Genomic DNA, 19,580 nt, shown 5'->3' with positions numbered 1-19,580 from the left:
AAACGGTTTGAGAGATTGTGTCTTTATGTCAACTGTACGTGTACATGTGTGTGTGTGGTTTAATAAAATAAATACATGGGACTTCCATCATTTCTTTATAATCTCTTTTAATATCTTTCACTTGTGGAAAAACACTTTAACAAAAATACGTAGATTTACCTTTTAATAGATACATGACAATTCTGCTTTGACATTCTAAAAACATGTTTGAATAATGCAAAATTGCAGTTCAAATAATCATTATATTAAGTATAATGAGCTGTGTCCACTGTGTCTATTAAATATGAAAATTAGTCTCTTAGACATAAAGACAACTAAAAACTCAACAGGCTAATTGTGGACATTTATATTTGATATTTGTAACCATTAACCCTAACAATAACAAGATATTTTTTATTTTTGTTTAGTATGTTATTATTCAAGCTGTCACTCACACACATATCGCACACTGCATCAATCCTCAGCTTACATGTTGCTAGTAATACTTTAAATTTCGATATGTAAAGCAATATTATTTCTTCTAATGAAGTAATAGTACAAAGTGCTATTTCTACTTCTACTGAACGTTCTGTATTTATAGTATTTAACAAATAGCAGGTGTAATTCTGCAGGAAACCCAGATGATGTTGCGGTTCGTGTCTGCTCCTCAGACGTGTTGCCACACTTTTTACAGTAGGCTGCTGAAAACTGTTCAGGTCACAGAATAACGTCTGTTCTTGAATCCCTCACAGCTGGAGCAAAAACCTTCCCCAGCTTCCCCCCTTAACAAAAACAAGTTCAGGAAACACCAGGTTTATCCAACAGCAACACAATTAATATTTCAGTCAGAGAAGAAAATGAGCACTGTGCCCACTACACCGTGTGTCGCTGGAGAAACGTCTTCTCTCATTCAGCATCTCCATAAATTAAACCCTTACAGTGAGTGCTGGTGCTGCTCACTCTGCCCAGTCCCTGTGTTTTACTGGGGCTGAGGTTGCAGGGGTGGAAGCTGCTCTGTTTCTCTTACTCAGCGAGGTCAGGGTGCTAATGGCATTTTGCTGCCAAGTACGTGCTGTAAATCCCACTTTTTATTTACAGCACGTCTGAAGCTCTCGTCGTCTCCGAAGCTGCTCTCACACAGAATATGAAATGTTCAGTGTGACGTTCGCTTCTCATCAGGAGAGAGAGTAACTCATGTTCCTGTTCCACGGTGCTGCCCAGCCCCTGGACCACATGCTTTATAACAGCTTTAATCAAATTGAATTGAGAGTAACGTATTACAGTGTTGTGGTATGGATGGGAACTCTGCTGCCCTCCCATTAAAACCTTAGAGTAACTGACTGTGTGTTAACATAACAGAGGTTTCATTTGAAAATGACATTTACCTTGAACAGTGTGTGTGGACAGAGGTATGTGTGTTTAGATTCTATAAAGACACAAGTTCTTTTTCACTTTCATTCATGACATTTTTGATTGTTATGCTTAATTTTCTAAAAATAAAATATAAAATTGTTTAAAAACAGTGACAGCACAACATGAAACTTGTAATTTCTTAAGTTTCTCTTGTCCAACAGTCATGAAATTAAACATTTTTTAATTAGCGGCATCAAAAAACACAGAGAAGCTGCAGCGGAGGAAGTTTTCAGATCGTTATCAGAACATTTACTCTGACACGTGAAGGTGGCGAGACACAATCCCATAAATAAACAAATATCACATGACTGCATTATTATGAGTCATGTATTTACACATAGGCAACATTTTTCTGTTGAAGCCGGTTGGGTGGAACAGGTTTAACCTACTTTATATAGTGTTAGACAGGTTTCATTCTTTAAAAGTCATATTTTAGAGGCTGGTTTTGTGTAAAATCTTCATCTGTAACATATAAGCTGTAATTGTGTAACTCAGTGATTTAATGTAGTAGAAACAAAAAGTACCTCAAAACTGTATTGAAGTGCAGTACTGTACTAAATATTCACATCAGAGCAGCTACAGTCAGTTATTGACTAATTTATTAATCAATGCTTACAATTTCAATTAAAATGGATTTTGTTATTAATTGTAAATAAAGTAACATTCTGATTGTGCTCTTAATGAATAGAGTTCTATATTTCTATTCACTGCAGTTCACTATCATCAACTGAAAACTGCTTTAACATGACATGTTGGTGATGTTATACGTGAAAGTGTGATTTAGAATAAAAGCTGTAGAACTGTAAGGGTCCAACACTTTCTCAACACAACACGACACGTTGCCTGTAAAGGATTTAGGAATCTGAAATGAGCGTCTCTCTCTAAGACCTTGTGAGTAACTTAATTTTGAAAGTCTCAGTCACTGAGCTGTTTCAGAGACAGTTGAACTTCAGCTTCCTGTTACGTAAGCCAGGGTCAGAGTCAGGAGAGGGGGAGTGGTCCGATTATATAAGAGGCCTCATACTTTAGGTCCCCGAAGCCGTTTAAACCATTTTGTGTAGGGTTTCACACGTGTGGTGTCAAATATCAGCTGTTTGTCAATATTCAATGTGGCTCCTTGTGACTTTGAATAATTTAGACAGCGAAGTTGTTCTTAAAGGATCAATAACACATAAACACTCTCTTTTGAGAATCAAACCTGAGGCGGTAAAAAGTTGTTTTCTCCTTTTTAAGAAACTGTAATGCTGGTTTATGGGTTTCAGCTCCGAGGAAGAAACAACAGCCTCGAATCTAAAGCTAAAACCAGCCAGACTGCTCTAACGACAGTGAACCTGATGACTGTGACTGTTGGTCAGACTATAAAACAATCTCCCTCTCAACAGCTCCTCAGATGTGACGCCTTATGAGCATCATGGCCGTTTGTTATCTTTTATTTCCTGGTGTTTATAGTCTAGACATTCAGCTACTATCTACAGCACTTACCCAAGAGGCCGGAGCCAATACAAGCTGACCTTGGCTAGCAGGTTAGTCAAAATAATCACTGGATTATTGAAACCGTAAATGAATCAAACCTTATGATTCTAGAGTTCAAATCACCTTTTTAAATCTCAAATAATCTGTGAGAGACAATAAGCAGCTGATTTATCTGATTCAAGTTCCTTAAATTGTGCTTTTTTAAAATGTTTAAACTATACTGAGGTCCTGGTGAGCAGCAATGAAATAAATACAAGGAAATAAAAACAATAAAACAATAGAAGCTCAAACTAAACAACGATATAGCTATTTGAGTATTATTGCAAGTCTCAATATATATTCAGTATATTCAAAGTATCAGTAAAATGAACTTAAAGTAAAAGAAAACATGAGGCGGATTGAGATTTATATTAGATGTATTATATTGTGGAAATATAATTACTGAGAAGCATTTTAATACCACTGCTGATCAAGGTGGAATTAACTTGAACTACTTTAAATAATGCTGAGCAGTTTTATCTGTAGCCATGGCAACATATTTGCAGTATATAACATAAATATAAATGAAGATGAGTAAAAAGTAAGATATTTGTAAAATATGTCTAAAGTAACATAAATATGATATAGTCAAGTACAGTATTAGAGTAAATGTATGTAGACTTAAGTACTCTATAGTTTATTGAAGTTAAACTATTTGACCTAATGTGACAGTGAAACTTTATTTATTTACAGATAAGAACTTGAAATATGTATGAAAGTGTGAGTGTGTGTGCACAGTGTGAGTGTTGATCCTCTTGGGTTTATCATCTCTCTTGTGTCTGTGAGGCAACATGAGGCTGAACTGTGCAGCTGATTGATTCCAGACTTTAGCTTTAGCATTTAGCTTCAGCCTCTCACACCGCTGCTGAGCTCCGTCCAGCGTGCAGCTGCCGACCGGAGCCACTGACGTCTGCGGGACCAGAGAGCGCAGGGAGCGGCCAGGCAGAGCAGCACACACCGGTGAGTCCGGGGGTCCTCCGGGGTCTCACACACACAGGGTGGAGGGTGGAGGGTTTCTGGTGCTGGGTGGTGACATGAGGCTGCTGGTATAACGAGTTATCACATGTGTTTGTTGGGCAGGAAGCAGAGGAGCAGCCAGGGAGATGGAGGAGGAGAAGAAGCAGGGGAGCAGGGAGATGGAGCAGGAGAAGAAGGAGGAGAAGAAGCAGAGGAGTCTCCTCCGGGAGGCGTCGCATCAGATCATCGCCGGCGGATCCGCGGGTGAGTCGCTTGATCAACTCGGGACAAAAGTGTTCATGGTTGTTACGCAATAGTTTCATATCGGTGGACGTGACGTGATGACGTCCCCGTGAGACGCTTCCCGGAAGACCCGGAACACGATGTTTACTTGTCGTTATCGCGCATGCGCAGATCAGCACGCGTGTGGACAAAGTGTTGCCATAGTTCTCTCCCACTCCCACGTGATCCTGTTCCGCCCCCCTGGAACAGGAAACAACTGAGGAAAGAAAAGTGAAAGAAAGAAAGAAACTGTGGAAAAGAAAAGAGAGGAAACATTTCTACTTTTCTGGCTTCTATCTATCTATCTATCTATCTATCTATCTATCTATCTATCTATCTATCTATCTGTCTGTCTGTCTGTCTGTCTGTCTGTCTGTCTGTCTGTCTGTCTGTCTGTCTGTCTGTCTGTCTGTCTGTCTGTCGGTCGGTCGGTCGGTCGGTCGGTCGGTCGGTCGGTCGGTCGGTCGGTCGGTCGGTCGGTCGGTCGGTCGGTCGGTCGGTCGGTCGGTCGGTCGGTCGGTCGGTCGGTCGGTCGGTCGGTCGGTCGGTCGGTCGGTCGGTCGGTCGGTCGGTCGGTCGGTCGGTCGGTCGGTCGGTCGGTCGGTCGGTCGGTCGGTCGGTCGGTCGGTCGGTCGGTCGGTCGGTCGGTCGGTCGGTCGGTCGGTCGGTCGGTCGGTCGGTCGGTCGGTCGGTCGGTCGGTCGGTCGGTCGGTCGGTCGGTCGGTCGGTCGGTCGGTCGGTCGGTCGGTCGGTCGGTCGGTCGGTCGGTCGGTCGGTCGGTCGGTCGGTCGGTCGGTCGGTCGGTCGGTCGGTCGGTCGGTCGGTCGGTCGGTCGGTCGGTCGGTCGGTCGGTCGGTCGGTCGGTCGGTCGGTCGGTCGGTCGGTCGGTCGGTCGGTCGGTCGGTCGGTCGGTCGGTCGGTCGGTCGGTCGGTCGGTCGGTCGGTCGGTCGGTCGGTCGGTCGGTCGGTCGGTCGGTCGGTCGGTCGGTCGGTCGGTCGGTCGGTCGGTCGGTCGGTCGGTCGGTCGGTCGGTCGGTCGGTCGGTCGGTCGGTCGGTCGGTCGGTCGGTCGGTCGGTCGGTCGGTCGGTCGGTCGGTCGGTCGGTCGGTCGGTCGGTCGGTCGGTCGGTCGGTCGGTCGGTCGGTCGGTCGGTCGGTCGGTCGGTCGGTCGGTCGGTCGGTCGGTCGGTCGGTCGGTCGGTCGGTCGGTCGGTCGGTCGGTCGGTCGGTCGGTCGGTCGGTCGGTCGGTCGGTCGGTCTGTCTGTCTGTCTGTCTGTCTGTCTGTCTGTCTGTCTGTCTGTCTGTCTGTCTGTCTGTCTGTCTGTCTGTCTGTCTGTCTGTCTGTCTGTCTGTCTGTCTGTCTGTCTGTCTGTCTGTCTGTCTGTCTGTCTGTCTGTCTGTCTGTCTGTCTGTCTGTCTGTCTGTCTGTCTGTCTGTCTGTCTGTCTGTCTGTCTGTCTGTCTGTCTGTCTGTCTGTCTGTCTGTCTGTCTGTCTGTCTGTCTGTCTGTCTGTCTGTCTGTCTGTCTGTCTGTCTGTCTGTCTGTCTGTCTGTCTGTCTGTCTGTCTGTCTGTCTGTCTGTCTGTCTGTCTGTCTGTCTGTCTGTCTGTCTGTCTGTCTGTCTGTCTGTCTGTCTGTCTGTCTGTCTGTCTGTCTGTCTGTCTGTCTGTCTGTCTGTCTGTCTGTCTGTCTGTCTGTCTGTCTGTCTGTCTGTCTGTCTATCCCTCTTTTTATCTATCTGTCTTATTATCTATCTATGCATCTATCTTCTCTCTATCCCTCTGTCTATTCATCATTTATCTATCGATCTCATCTCTCTCTCTCTTAAATAAACGTCAAGGTATTAGAAGTAAAAGCAACTGCAGAGTGTTGCCTAGTGCATCTGTGTACTCCATCCTTATGGCTCAGTCTCTACAGGGTCCTCTGTCACCTGCCTGCTCTGATTGGATCAGTCGACCAGACTATATAAAACCATGTGTATCACAAGGCATTGAAAATATGTAGTGGAGTAGTAACTACAGATATTTGGTCATATATGTAGTGGAGTCAAAGTGAAAGTTACCTGAAAACAAATTAAAGTAAAGTACAGATATATGAGATATGTACTTAAGTCCAGTAACTAAGTAAATGTACTTGGTTACATCCCACCATTGCTGTCTGTCTGTCTGCCTGTCTGTCTGTCTATCAGTTATATTCTAATTACCTCTGAACACCAGACTCAAACTGGGCAGAGCCTCTGTTTGCTGGCAGTCCAGCCTCAGGTCTTCTTGGCAGGAGTTCCACGGGATTTTGGAAACATTCCTCTGAACTTCTGCTCCATGTTGACATGAACACAATCTCTACAGATTTGTTGGCTTTGGTTCATGTTTCAAATATCCTGCTCTGCCAGATTCTAAAGGTGTTCTTGTGGTTTCTGGTGACTCAGGAGGCCAATGACGTACAATGAACTCACTATCATGTTCATGAAACCAGTTTAAGACGACTCTCGCTTTGTGACATGATGCTTTATCGTGCTGGAAGAAGTTAAAATAGTAAAGAGACGCACATGTTCAGCAACAATGTGTGGCATTCAAATTATGCAATACACTGCTGCTAGCCGCAGGGTACCTTCAAGTTCGACCGGTATCGTTAATTTACAAGGCCAAAAACACTTGCTGATGCTGAGGTGCACATTTGAAGTTATGTCTTGAACACCTGCTAATATCTGCTGGTGACTTAGATTGTGCAGAAGACCTACAAACGTGATTTTCAAGGGATAATCACCATCTTGTTCTATTCTCCAAAACAGCTGTTATGGACCCAGTAATATATTACAATATCATCCTGACAATACTCTCTTTCCTCCTCATAAAATGTCCAAAAAAATTTGTTTTATTTCTTAATCCTTGCCCTAACCTTGAGGAAACTCCTACATGTTTAACTTCATTTGGTTTTAATTCACTTTAATCCAATTATACAGGTCATGTTAGATGACGTCTGGTGAGTTTGTACTTTGAAGATTCTTCTGCTAACGAGTTTTTACAAAACACTGAAATGTCCAAAGTTGTTTTCAGGTTAATGAGGAAACACAATGTCACCTGTTGGTTTGACTGATTTAAAGATAATTCACTTTGTTGACCTGCTTATAAACCTTCAGGTGCATCTGGTAGAGAAACCAACCATTTAGACAAATATATGTATTTAGTGTAAGTAGATAAACAACGAGCTAGCTAAATGTGACCAGAAGAATCTGAATCAGGATTCTTTTTTTGCACATACAGGAAATTGCTTTGGTGTGGTTGGTGCACTGTACATAAAACATAAAACAACAATTGGACATAAAAACAACAATATATACAGTAAGAAATAATAAGTTATGGGCACTTGCGGTGCTAATGTGTAGAACCTGTCTGCCAGGGAAGTATTTTTATACAAGCTAGCCCCAGTTTATATTTGGTTTGGGTGTTTATGATTCTGACAAACATCTGTGTCGTTTAAACCTGTTAAAAGTTGTATATTCATAAGGATTTCATACTGTAAAGGAGGCTCAGACACAGAGAGTGATCTCACTCCGAAAGAGACAGAAACTCGAGTGGTGGTAGTCAGTCATAGATGTTAGTTGTCAGCAGTTGCTCAGCGACACAGTTAAATGAGGAAGTTAAAGTTAAACACATGGACAGTGCACATATATTTAGATTTAGTCTAAAAACACTTTATGTGGTGTTATCAGCTTCCCCAGCTTCGTGGTGACAGAGTAACGGTTCCTTTTCCCGACAGTTTAAACTGAGACAGAAGACAGAGACAGCAGCTGGTGGTTGGACTATGTTTATAATTCGCTCTTACACTGTAATAATGTCTTATTTATGTCATGTAGACAAATGGAAGTCATGTTAGTAGAGGCAGTAGAGATTAGGAAAACATTACGGACACTTCTTGTGAAATACAACTGATTTGTTGAAGTGTCCAGTGTGTTTCCCTCATGACTTTTTTTTCCCCAATGGGTTTTAATACGTCTCGTAAACTCTCCAGTGACTCAAACAAACACAGTAAACCTCAAGTACTGTTTGTGACCTTCTGATTAGTGTTGGTGTTTAAAATGAACCTGTAAAGTGAGAGCAGGTCAGCGGGGGGGTGAGGAGGAAGGACTGGCTGCAGGGTAACAGAGCACGGAACAAGGACACCGGGTCTGTGTTGTGTGTCTGCCCTGATCCGGAAGCAGTGGCTGCAGTTATTTGGAAAATGATCGTAGCTGAAACTGGACATTAGTTCACTTAGTTGTCAGTTTATTAGGAACACTTGGCTTAAGTTATTGCAGAGTTTAATACAACCGTCCTGCAATGAATCCCACTTTTAGAAAGTTTATGAAGTTCAGCAGAGTGAAGTGGAGGCATGTGCATTGTTTCATTGTGATTAGACAAATATAAGTGTTCACATTCCCAATTCAGTTTGTGGCAAATGCTGTGTTCACTTCCCTCCATCTGGTGCTGATAGTGGAGCCCAGAACATTCACTCTCTCTCACCTGCCACATGTGTCCTGGTTTTCTGTTCTCTCTGAAACTTTCAGAAACTTTTTTTTATGAGTTGCAGCCTGCTGTTCAGAGTTTAAAGCGTGGTCACTGATAAGAAGTTGGCAGAGGTCTTTCATTCCAATGATTGCAGCAGTCCAAAACTGAAACTATCATCTAACAAAAATCCATGACACAGCTCTAGAAGAACATTGTGTGATACTAACTGGCCTCTCTGTGCTTTCTCATGTTTATTGACCTCAAGGGCATCAACTGCTCCAATACATCATGCTGTGTCAGAAGTTTCTTTTAGCAGCTTGTACAATATCCAATATGTTTTTCTGCCAATTGTTTGCCCTTTAGTTCAAAAGTCCAAATACCGGCACTTACCTCATTTACCCTCCAATACTTTGCTCACCAGCTGGTTTATTTAAGGAGAAGTGAACAGTGGCTGCAGCTGAACACAGCAATTATAGATAATATTAGATATATAAAAGGGCTGGAGATCAGACTTTGGATTTCACTGGTTGCGCAACAAAAACTTTGAATTGTGCTGCTCTAACAGAACAACCTATTGTGATGGACTTTTTTTTTAGTTTTTATTGATATATCTGTTGATTGTACTTCTGATTAATCGTTTGAGACAAAGGTTTTAATGATAAATCAAAACCTCAAACTGTCTACTGTTTGAGGTTTATAAATACAAAACCATTTACCATTTACCATTTTACTGTTTACTGTATAAAAATGCAGAAAAGCAGTAAATCCAAAAAAAGAAAAGCAGGAACTAGCGAATTCTGGGAAATGTTAAATTTAACAGTTGCATCATGTTCTTTTGCCAGTTGAGGTATCATGTGTACTCTGGGTTTACTGGTTGTTCCTGTTTGTTGACACATCCCAGGCCCTCTGGGTCTGACAACCTGCTGTCCTGAGTCCCCGGCCAGAGGTTCTCATCTGTCGTCACCAGGGGGCGATCAGGGGACACAGGTTTTATAGCAAAGCAGAATGAACCCAGTGTTTCTCTTCACCTCTAACGTCCCTCTTGAGCTTTCTTTCTTAGTCTCAATGCACTTTTCGTGAGGACGGAGAAAGACAGGTTTGGATTTATGTGTGCCCCGGTCATGCACATGAATTAAAGCTGCGTTTGCTGCTCTGTAAAGGCGTCTGAGCTCCGTTTGACATCCAGAGGTGCAAGTTGGCACCTTTCTGAGAGGTCAGTGCTGTAACTGAGCTCCAATTCCCTGTAAAGTGTTTTTTATTTTATCTCCCTGCGATAAACCTGTGAAGTGTGCCGAGTGCCCTTATGTTGATTTAGTGATATTAGACGACACATTTCCTAAGAGCTGAAATGCAAATTCAGCCAGTCGACTTGGTCATTCGTAAGTTTAATTCTGACAGAAGCTTTGAGGCAGCAGGTTAGATCTGGGGTGTTTGCGACATGTAAAATGTGATGAGAGAGAAAATTGCTAATGCTGTTTTTGTCATATTTGATAGTTATACCCCTTTGGGTCTTATGAATATATTAAAATGATATGAAAGTTTAGAAGCTGAGATTTGTAACTTCTAGATTTGTTTCACCTTCAATGTTTCACCGTTACACACTGCTTAATTTAAGGAGAGCTGAAATTATTAATTGTTTTGTCAATCAGTAAATAATCTATTTTGATTATTGATTACTCCATTAAGCAAAATGGTAAAACCATGCCAAAAATTTGATTGATTTTCTTTTTTTTCATATTTCAGTGTAAAATATATAATTTGGTCCAACAAAACAAGGAATTTGAAGACATAATGTTCTTGCTCCAAGAAGTTGTGATGGGTAATTTTTAGTAAATAAACGATTAATAAAGCAGATTAATGGTTAATCTGCAGATATTAGCAATTAGCTAATGTAAATAATCATAACTGCAGCCCTATAGTTTAGGTAACACTTTTATCTGATAGATAATATACAATATTTTGGTTCTGGTATGTTCTGGTATTTAAATTTAAAATGAGTTGATTCCACACATTTGTGAACATCAATATTCTACTTATTTAATTTATCTGGATAGATTTATGTAGGATGAGCAATTATCTTTATTTTAACCACCGTTCCCATTTTGTCCACAAGAGGGGAGTAGCTGCACACTATATTCCCTCTCATGGTAAAGGGACGTTCCAACGTTTTAGTGGTTATATTCCAGCAGTAACTTTTGTAAACATGGAGACAATAGTGATGCATTGGTGCTGTGCAGAGAAGTCTGTGTGCTGTAATACAAGCTGTGTTCTCTCATCGGGGAAACGGGAAGTCGGAGTAAAACAGACATTAAAATAATAATGTCATCATGATCGAGTACACAGTGAAGCAAATTTAGAAACAGCAAAAGGAAATCTATCAAGTTGCAGGTCCGCTGCTGTAATGTTTTCTCTAAGTCTTTTGTTATTTTCTTGGTAGATGCATTTGAAAAAAAACAACCTCCATGAGTAAATCGATCCGTCTCCAGCAAATGGAGTGTAACGACATGAGACAGACGGCCCACGTGTGATTACTGCAGCTCGGCCTCCAGACTGTCAAGAGACCCGCTCACGTGTAATTGGTTTTAAACAGCGAGGCCGAAATCAGTCGGGAAAGAACAAATAAAGCCACTTAGTCTAAATGAAGGAGAGGAAGAAGGGAATCAAATAAATAAAGTCACACAAAGTAAGTGTGTGTGTGTGTGTGTGTGTGTGTGTGTGTGTGTGTGTGTGTGTGTGTGTGTGTGTGTGTGTGTGTGTGTGTGTGTGTGTGTGTGTGTGTGTGTGTGTGTGTGTGTGTGTGTGTGTGTGTGTGTGTGTGTGTGTGTGTGTGTGTGTGTGATTCCCCGAGTGGCTGCACCAATCACAGCCGAATTAGGCCTAATATTTATTTCCAGAAACAATTGTACACGTTTGAGCGGTGCTTTGATTGAACTCCCGGCGGACATGTTGTAGACAGATGTTTAGATGACCTCATGTTTGAAGTAATGTTGATTCTGGATGGAGTTGCTTCTTGGCCTGTTCCTCTAAATCAGCTCTGCCTCTTCTTTTTTTTACTTTTTTTTTTATGTCTCAGTGTAGGAGGGCGTGCAGAGGCTCACGTCCCTCATATTTAATATGTTCTTTGGCTCGCATTAAATAGCGCCCATTTAGGTTTTCTGTTCCATCCTTGACAGACACACGTCCGTGCACACAGGGGTCTTGGATGGCTTGGTTAAAATGAGCCATGATAGTGCTGACGGACGGCTACTTAACAGGACACATCTGTCTGTTTTTGTTCTCAGAGCTTCTCCTTACACGTGTGCGTCTCTGAACGAGGACAGGATTGACAAACGTGTAACGGTTAGAGAGTTATATAATAAGTAAGAAGTAACACGTCTGGAATTATCGATTATCAGTGTCATGATAGGAGTGATGTCACACAATAATCTGAGTACATTTTATGAATAAATACTACGCTGCAGGGTGTGGAATTAAAGTAACCCCTCATTAAGATGGAAAAGTACAACACATCATGCATTCCTTAAATAAACAGAAAAGATTTATCCTCTCCTTCAACCGGCCCAATTAATGTGAATGATCACAGTGTCGTAAGAAATTAGTTGAATGCGAACAGGCATTAAGTCTAATAGAAGTTTAATTAATGAGTTACAAATGTCTGGCATCCCAGAATAGATCAAATGGTGATGATAAAATAATGAATGCTTTTGCACAATTTCTGTGGCCAATATATTTTAAAGCAGGCCTGAATTATTTCTCTCACATAGCCAAAAATTAAATTATATTTTATTGCAGTAGGACTTTTGGCTTGGAGTCACTGTAATATACAATTATGCTGTTGTAAAAATATCCAAGGAAAACCATGGGCTAAATATCTCCTGCGGCAAATGATGCCACGAGTTGTTGTTCTAATGTTCAGCAGAGAGACATTAGAACAACCACAGAGGAATCTTTGTTACAGGAGCAGACATGAATAACCTCTTTTCTTTACCTGCTTTAAAAGTCTTCGGGGGCTGGTGATGCTGTGTGGTCGACTTCCTGAGCTTCAGTCAGCGTTTGACGACGAAGACACTCACTCATCCAAAGTCAAACAAGCAGTGACTCTAATGACTGCCTCTTAAATCACCTTCAAAATCCACATTGCTCTGAGATCTACATGAAAAATCTGAATCTAGTTTTGTTTATTAAAAAAATACAGAACTATTTCAGAAAACCGCACTGCCCTCCTATTTAGATTTAATCCATTAAATTCAGGTTTTAGTTTATTTAATCCCTGAAGACAGGTTTGAGTTCCAGTGGTGTGTAAAGGTTCGGCCTCTCACAGACTCGTGAGTCATTTCAGACGTTCATCTTTGAGTTGAATCAGCTTCACTGACTCACTGACAGTCTGGACCAGTGACAGTCTATGGTCTGGACACAGCTGAAAAGTGTCCCAGTTCACTGAGGGTCCTGTGAAGTGGCGTGATGCATGAGCCACAGCCGCGCTCCCGACGTTATCTTAATGACATGATTTATGAAAACGGTTCACTGGCAGAGGTTTGGGAGACTGGAGCAGACCAAGCGTTTTCAGGGAGGGAGACTGAAGCGAGTCCAGCTGAGACGTAGAGGGCAATTACCGAATGAGCGTGGACGCGCACGGCCCAGAGAGGCTGCACTGCAGGGACTTCTGATTCAGCTGTTTTCAGACAGTTTATTGTAATAGTTAAATATTAGGTTTTCCACTCAGCAAACGGTAGCTTTAAAAATATAGCTTATGTCACATGGCTTTACATAAAAACTACGCTAATTGGGGGAAATTCTAACTGGGAAATATTGGATTTATTTGGACTGATGACGAGGTTACAGACTTGTAGCTGTTCAAATTCCTAATGGTCACTTATCTGAAAATCATGTGTGAATATAACCAGATCAGAAAGGATTTATTGCCAAGTAGGTTTACACCTACCTGGAATTTTCTTTGATAAAAGGTGCATACATTTAACATAAAGCATAAAAACCCAATAAGTACTTCACATAAGAAAGAAATAACTGTATATAAAACAAATTTATATACAAGACATAAAAGTTAAATAAAGAGTAAAATGCAAAAACAGATGTATACAAGATCTAAAAATTTAAATAAAAAGTAAAATGCAAAGCAGGAGAGAAATGGGGATGTGCACTATGCAATATACTGTTATGTTACGTGTGTTAATGTAACACAGAATTGAGACGTGGGTGCGGGATAAGAGTCCAAGTCAGGTGGGGGTCCCGGGCCTTGTTGATAAGACCAACTGCAGCATATTCAACTTTAGTGGATATATCATTAATTTACAACTGTCTTAGGCAAGAGCTCACTTTTTTTTTCATAGCAGCCACGTTGCTCTCATTTTCATGCAGGGGAACTATTATTATAGTATAATAATTATTACGTTCTATAATAATAATTATTACTGTGTTATGATAAGAGTGGATCCAGGACGGTAATTATCATTGCTCGACATGGGAGGCTTTCCCTGGATCATTGCCTCCTATTCAAAGGGACCAGTTATTAGAACCAGGACATTGCGCTGCAGGAAGCTCGCTGCAGCTGATTCTCGAATGTGGTGTAAAGTGTTTCATCGCATCGTTGCATGATTTCATAAAGCAAACAAAAGCCTTCTACACCTTTCGTCACAGCATTCCCGCAGTACAGGTCATTATTATCTGTGCGAAGGGCTTTATTCAGCACAGAACACATGCTTAACATGGGAATGTGAAGTGCACGTTGGGATCAGTCGGGTATAAAGTAAAAAGTGGAGGCATACATAATAACTACAGCACATGGCAACAATAATAAAACTGGGACGGAGATCAGCTAAACAAGCTCTGCTTAATTGACCATTTAGACTTAAGTAGTCAAGGGGCAGAGGAAGAGTGACCCAGCAAGAAAAGGAAAGTTTACAGTTGTGAGAATTGTGTGTATTTGTTTATGCATCTGGTTTACGTATTCATGCGAGGGAAATAGCTGTGTGGGCTGTGTTATGCCACAAATGGTCAAGTGCGTGTTTGTTTGTTTGTTTTGGATTTAATCGAGTGTGTTTGTGCAAGACTCATATTTAAACATGCATGTATGTGTGTTCTAATTTGTTTGGATTGCGTTTTTTTTGGATTTTTGCATGTTTCTTTGTGCGGCTCTGTCTCAAACCTACTAATTAAGTCAAAGTAGGAACAAACTCTTCCTATGGGGAGCTGCTGTTTGTTATTCCTGTTGACTTCCTGTCTGTGTGTGTTGGGGTTTGATTGGACGTAGCTGCATTCGGTGTTGTAGAAATAATAGTGAATTTGACTTGCTAAAAACACTCAAAATTAACGCTTTCAAAATTTTCCGCGCCTGTTCCACGTGTTCTCTGTTTATCCTCCACCACCTTGTTCCTCATGAGCACTGACGTGTGTTGAGAGGCCTTGAATTGGGCATTTAACATCGTGCCCTCCAGCTTGTAGCCGCTGTCGGTATCAGGTCAGACACACGGGTCGGGTGCTCTGTGGTAAAAGGGAAACCGCTGCTCGGGCTCCTAATGCAGATCTTTCAGGCTCACCGCTTTTTTGATCTCTTGTTTAATAGCTTTTGTTTTGTTTGAGGAAATCTTCGCAGGGGAAGTCGGGGCCAAAGCAAACCTCATGTTATTTCAACTGAACTCGATACAGGATTCACGAGTCCAGATACGGTAATTACAAACCCCTCCTGCGCTCCTGCTGTAAGCGCTGCAATATAAATAAACATAATAAGTACTGTCAAAAAAACAAAAACAAAAACCGGACAAACTAAAAGCCCTGAATTACATGGCTGTTTCCGTGTATATGTACTTGTGTGTGTGTATGGATGTGTGCATTGTCTGCGTCTGCCCTGTGATTCTCTGGATGAGCTAGAAATTTACAACACAGGTTTTTACACTGAGCTCCAGCCAGCAACTGTAAATCCTTCTCCCCTGTTTTAGCTCCGCAGTTGGGAAGACGGGACCTAACCCGCTTTGGGTTAACTTTATCAAGATGAACAGCATTTGGGCCAGTGCAGTAATCATAATGCAATTTGTTGTGCGCATGGGCCAATTTGTGTAGTTTGGGAGGATATATATTCCTGTGCCTGGTGGCCATCCTCGAGCGTGTCCCGGGGTAAGGCTTTAATTAGGGACGCTTGGATTTATAGACACTTTGTATTATTTCTGATCTTGAGCGGTCGGAGGATGACATTCTGAAGAGAGGGACGCTGGCGGAGGACGGAGGGAAAACTTTGATAATGAGAAACAAACCTGACGGAAAGGTCACGTCAGGCATTTGTTTACCATTTCACTATCATTTTGAAATCAAAGTCAGGGCATGTATAGAGCATTTCGAGGAATTGCACCAGTTCTCTGTGTCTGGCTTGTTTTAAATTAGAGCAACAAAGAGCAGTGTGTTGTAATGTTCATCTATTGCTAACGCTCTCTAGCCTTCAGGATGAATCTGCTGCCTCTGCTGTTTATTTTAAATCTATCTGGTTTTGATTTCTGATAAAGACAGAGAAAGGAAAATATATACGAGGAGAATAAAATCCAGCCTTTTTGAATTTTGACATTAGTTTGCTGCACAGCTATTTAATGAGGATTTAAAAATGTTCTGCCTTGAGAGCAGAATTTGATTAAAATATTTCATGAATATTATGAATCAGACAGAAGGACTAGAGGGCAGAAGAGAGCCATATTGCATTGTGTTAATCCTCCTAGGTAAATATATTGAGTTAAGAGTTTGTTCTGCTCCCAGTGGCACTTTAAGCAGTACAGTATGATGAGGTTAATGGATTTAAAGGGAATCCGAAGATGGATAACTCCGCCGATCCTTTCACGTGTTCGCACAAACGATTTCACTGAAGCGCGACATTCAGCCCTCAAAATATGAGATAATCCCTTCACATCTGTGTTTGGTTTGCCACAGGTATCAGTGGAAATGTTAACATCAGACGTCCTTGTCTACATTTGTTCTGAAAGGCCTCCAAGTTTTCATCCAGCACAGCGAGATCCACGTTGTTTCACCCCACACCGAGATCCAAATCATGACTCAGATGCGACCTGGGCCCTGTTTTCTATGGCCGGAGCGAGTTTTTAAAACAAGAGGTCACACTGAGATGCGTCTAGGAGACCGGGGACCACACAAGGCGCTGGCCCGGCAGCTCCGCGGCGTTTGAAGCAGGTCCAGGGGGAGAGCGGTGGCTGAGAAAAAGCTACGGAGGAAGGTTAAGTTATCAGCGGTCTGACAGTGTGAGCGCTCAGCTGGGCAGCTCTGTAATCAGGGGCTCTGACAGATGCTCTCTCGATAAGAATCCCCCCGAGGAGCGTTTTTCGGGGACGAACCCACAGCTGTTTCTATAGCGAGACGCTGACGTCTTCAAAAGGACGACATGAGTCCAACAATAACTTGAAGCGAGCGTGTGTCTCCTTTCAAGACGTGGCACAAGTCTCTTGAGTATTACAGCAGGTGAAACAGTCTTTTTTTTCTCTTATTTGTGTTCTGTCTTGGTGGTTTTAATATTCCGACCTGGATCTGTGTTTTCCCGTGCTTGCGCATGGTTAGAGGGGAATTATCAGTCAAATATTTTTCCTCCATCCTCGCCTATACCGCACAAGAAGAAATCTTTCGAGAGCTCCATTGGTGTTCTGGTCTTCTCTGAATTGCTGTACCCTGGAGTGTGTTTCATAATGGTACTTGGACCGTTGCAGCCTGATATATGGCACCCAGGGGAGAATCTGCACTCTGCACCAATCTATCAGTCCCCGGCCGGAGGAAGGCAGAAAGACACGCTCAGGCCTCTGCGATTATGGCCCCCCATCATATTCAGAATTTACTTGATGGTATGGGTTCTTTTTTCTTTCCATAAAGGAAACGTCTTGAGTGATCATACACAGGCCGCTGCGGTTTCGCAGATGTTTTTATTGTGATTACTTGAGGAAATGTTTTGTTAGTAAAATATTTTTCTGTAGGATTAGTTCTTCAGTCATTCTGTATGCTGCTGAGCAAACACAATGTAAGCTGATCAGTTATTGTATGCTTTATTTTAATAGTTCATTGATATATACATCAATTACAGCTTCTGCTTAAATACATTTATTGTTCTAACCGTAATAATTATTATAAAAATATTACACGGCTAATTTTAGCGAACTTTACTTTCTATTTGATACAATAACACTATGGCTCTTGGTTTTTCTTAAGTGAAAAGGAGACAAGGTAATTACCTCTGGGGCAATTAGAGAAAGGGGCTGAGGGAGTAGCAAAGTCATTTTCTAACCCAAACATCCTGGGCCAAGGGGCCGGAGCGGCTGGACAGCCTCCTGGAGGCCGCTGGCTGGCTCGCAGGGAGCCGGGCCTGGGGAAGCGGATCAGCGTTTGTTTTCTTTCTCTGGAGGCAGGCCTCTGAAACTTCTGCCAGATGAACAGCACCTGAAAACGCAGCAGCCTTCTCGCCATGGTCAGTAGAGGGAGTGATTTACTGTAGTAAGCCAGGCGTGCTCGTGTGCATGAAATCCTGCAGTCAGCTGCATCACACTGTAAGCTGTGCTGCAGGAGATCACAGCGGAGGGAGTTCGTCGGTGGTTGAGGCTCCAACTGTTGTTTTCCTGCAGACATTTTTTAGGTAATATGCAAATGTTTGTCTGAACCCGTAAACATGCACAACCCACACAATACTGCTGATTCAGCAAACTATGTTAAACTGATGCATACTGAGGAAAAGGTGGATTCTATAATGTATCTGACTTTCCACTTTTCTCTTTGGCTTGATTTTATTTTAGGAAATAACTAACTTTGACTGAATTTTTTAATAATCATTTTTTTTAATGTTTATTATAAAAATCATTTTTAGAATTATCATTTTTAAAATCAGTATTATAATAACATTTTTTTAATAGAGCTGTTTTCATTTATGGAAGTTCAGTTGTATTGTTTTAAATATTTATCTCATGGAAATGTCATACAATAAGAAAATACATTTTTTTTTTTATTGTTTAGTGTAGCTATTGGTAGACAAATAAATATCTTAAAATTTGGAGGAGACACATGATATTTAGAGCTAAAATCATTTGTTAATATATTAATTCGTTGATCGGCATACAGTTTATCAACAGCTATTTTGATAAGCACTCACTTTTTCCAGCTTCTTAGTCTCAAAAGGTGAATTACAATTTTATTTTTGTACTTTTCTTTTAAATGTGTTGTTGAATTGTGTTTGTTTGTTTGTCAATTGAGTCAAAACAAGTTGTTTAAATTGTTCAGATTGCTCGAATCCTTAATATTTCAAATTATATGAAATATCCATGCGCAGTGAAAAGTCATGGTTGGAATTGTTAGGTTGTTAGAGCATAAGGGAGCTGGACGTAAAGGGTGTAAGTGCATGATGTAGTGAATTTGCCCATCGCTGCCCTGTCTGCCACACTCGTGAAGAGGAGTTTATACAGAAGACGATCAGAGGAAAGACTTGGGAGCGGCGACAGAAGACAGCTCTGGCTTTGTCCTCCTCTCCTCCTCCTCCTCCTCCTCCAGTTGTGCATTCGATCTGAGAGTCTGTCTGCGGGCTGAGTCACACTGACAGTCCGGGCCAGAGAGCAGTTCAGAAGCTTAACGGCGTGTGAGTGATACCCATCAGGGGAGAAACGGGGCGTAAAGCGCCGCGTTAAAAACCCCACATGAAAAATTGAGCTTTGTGGGAAAAGGCGAGGGGAGAAAATGGGTGTTTCTGCTTCTAGGTGAATCAAACAACATTTCATCCGAGGCACCGTGAGCCGACCAAACGACAAATGTGATCCATTTATTGGTCATTCCAGTTGAGCTGAAACCCCTTCCTCCCGCCATGCTTTTATATCCTGTAAATCTTTGTGAATGTGGCCTGTGAAGAAGGGATGCAGGGAGAGCGAGAGAAAAGAAAGAGAGAGAGAGAGAGAGAGAGAGAGAGAGAGAGGGTTCATATTTG

The 19,580-nt window shown here is 41.8% G+C and overlaps 1 protein-coding gene across 2 annotated transcripts in view; it reads left to right on the top strand.

The window, feature by feature from the left end:
* The first annotated feature begins 3,725 nt into the window (after nucleotides 1-3,725).
* slc25a21 (solute carrier family 25 member 21) overlaps nucleotides 3,726-19,580 on the top strand; it is a 90,143-nt gene continuing 74,288 nt past the window's right edge. The window contains exons 1-2 of one of the 2 annotated variants that reach the window (XM_061082601.1): nucleotides 3,726-3,864; nucleotides 3,985-4,125. In XM_061082601.1, coding sequence (XP_060938584.1) covers nucleotides 4,008-4,125 — 118 coding nt within the window. In that variant the 5' untranslated portion in view covers nucleotides 3,726-3,864; nucleotides 3,985-4,007. Of the gene's footprint in view, nucleotides 3,865-3,984; nucleotides 4,126-9,681; nucleotides 9,840-19,580 lie in introns of those variants that run through there. The other variant, XM_061082602.1, reaches the window with a different exon arrangement.

This window comes from Limanda limanda, chromosome 12, assembly GCF_963576545.1.
Source record: "Limanda limanda chromosome 12, fLimLim1.1, whole genome shotgun sequence".
NCBI lineage: Eukaryota > Metazoa > Chordata > Actinopteri > Pleuronectiformes > Pleuronectidae > Limanda > Limanda limanda.
The sequence above is the reverse complement of the archived record's forward strand: the minus strand, read 5'-3'. Positions and strand labels throughout refer to the sequence as shown.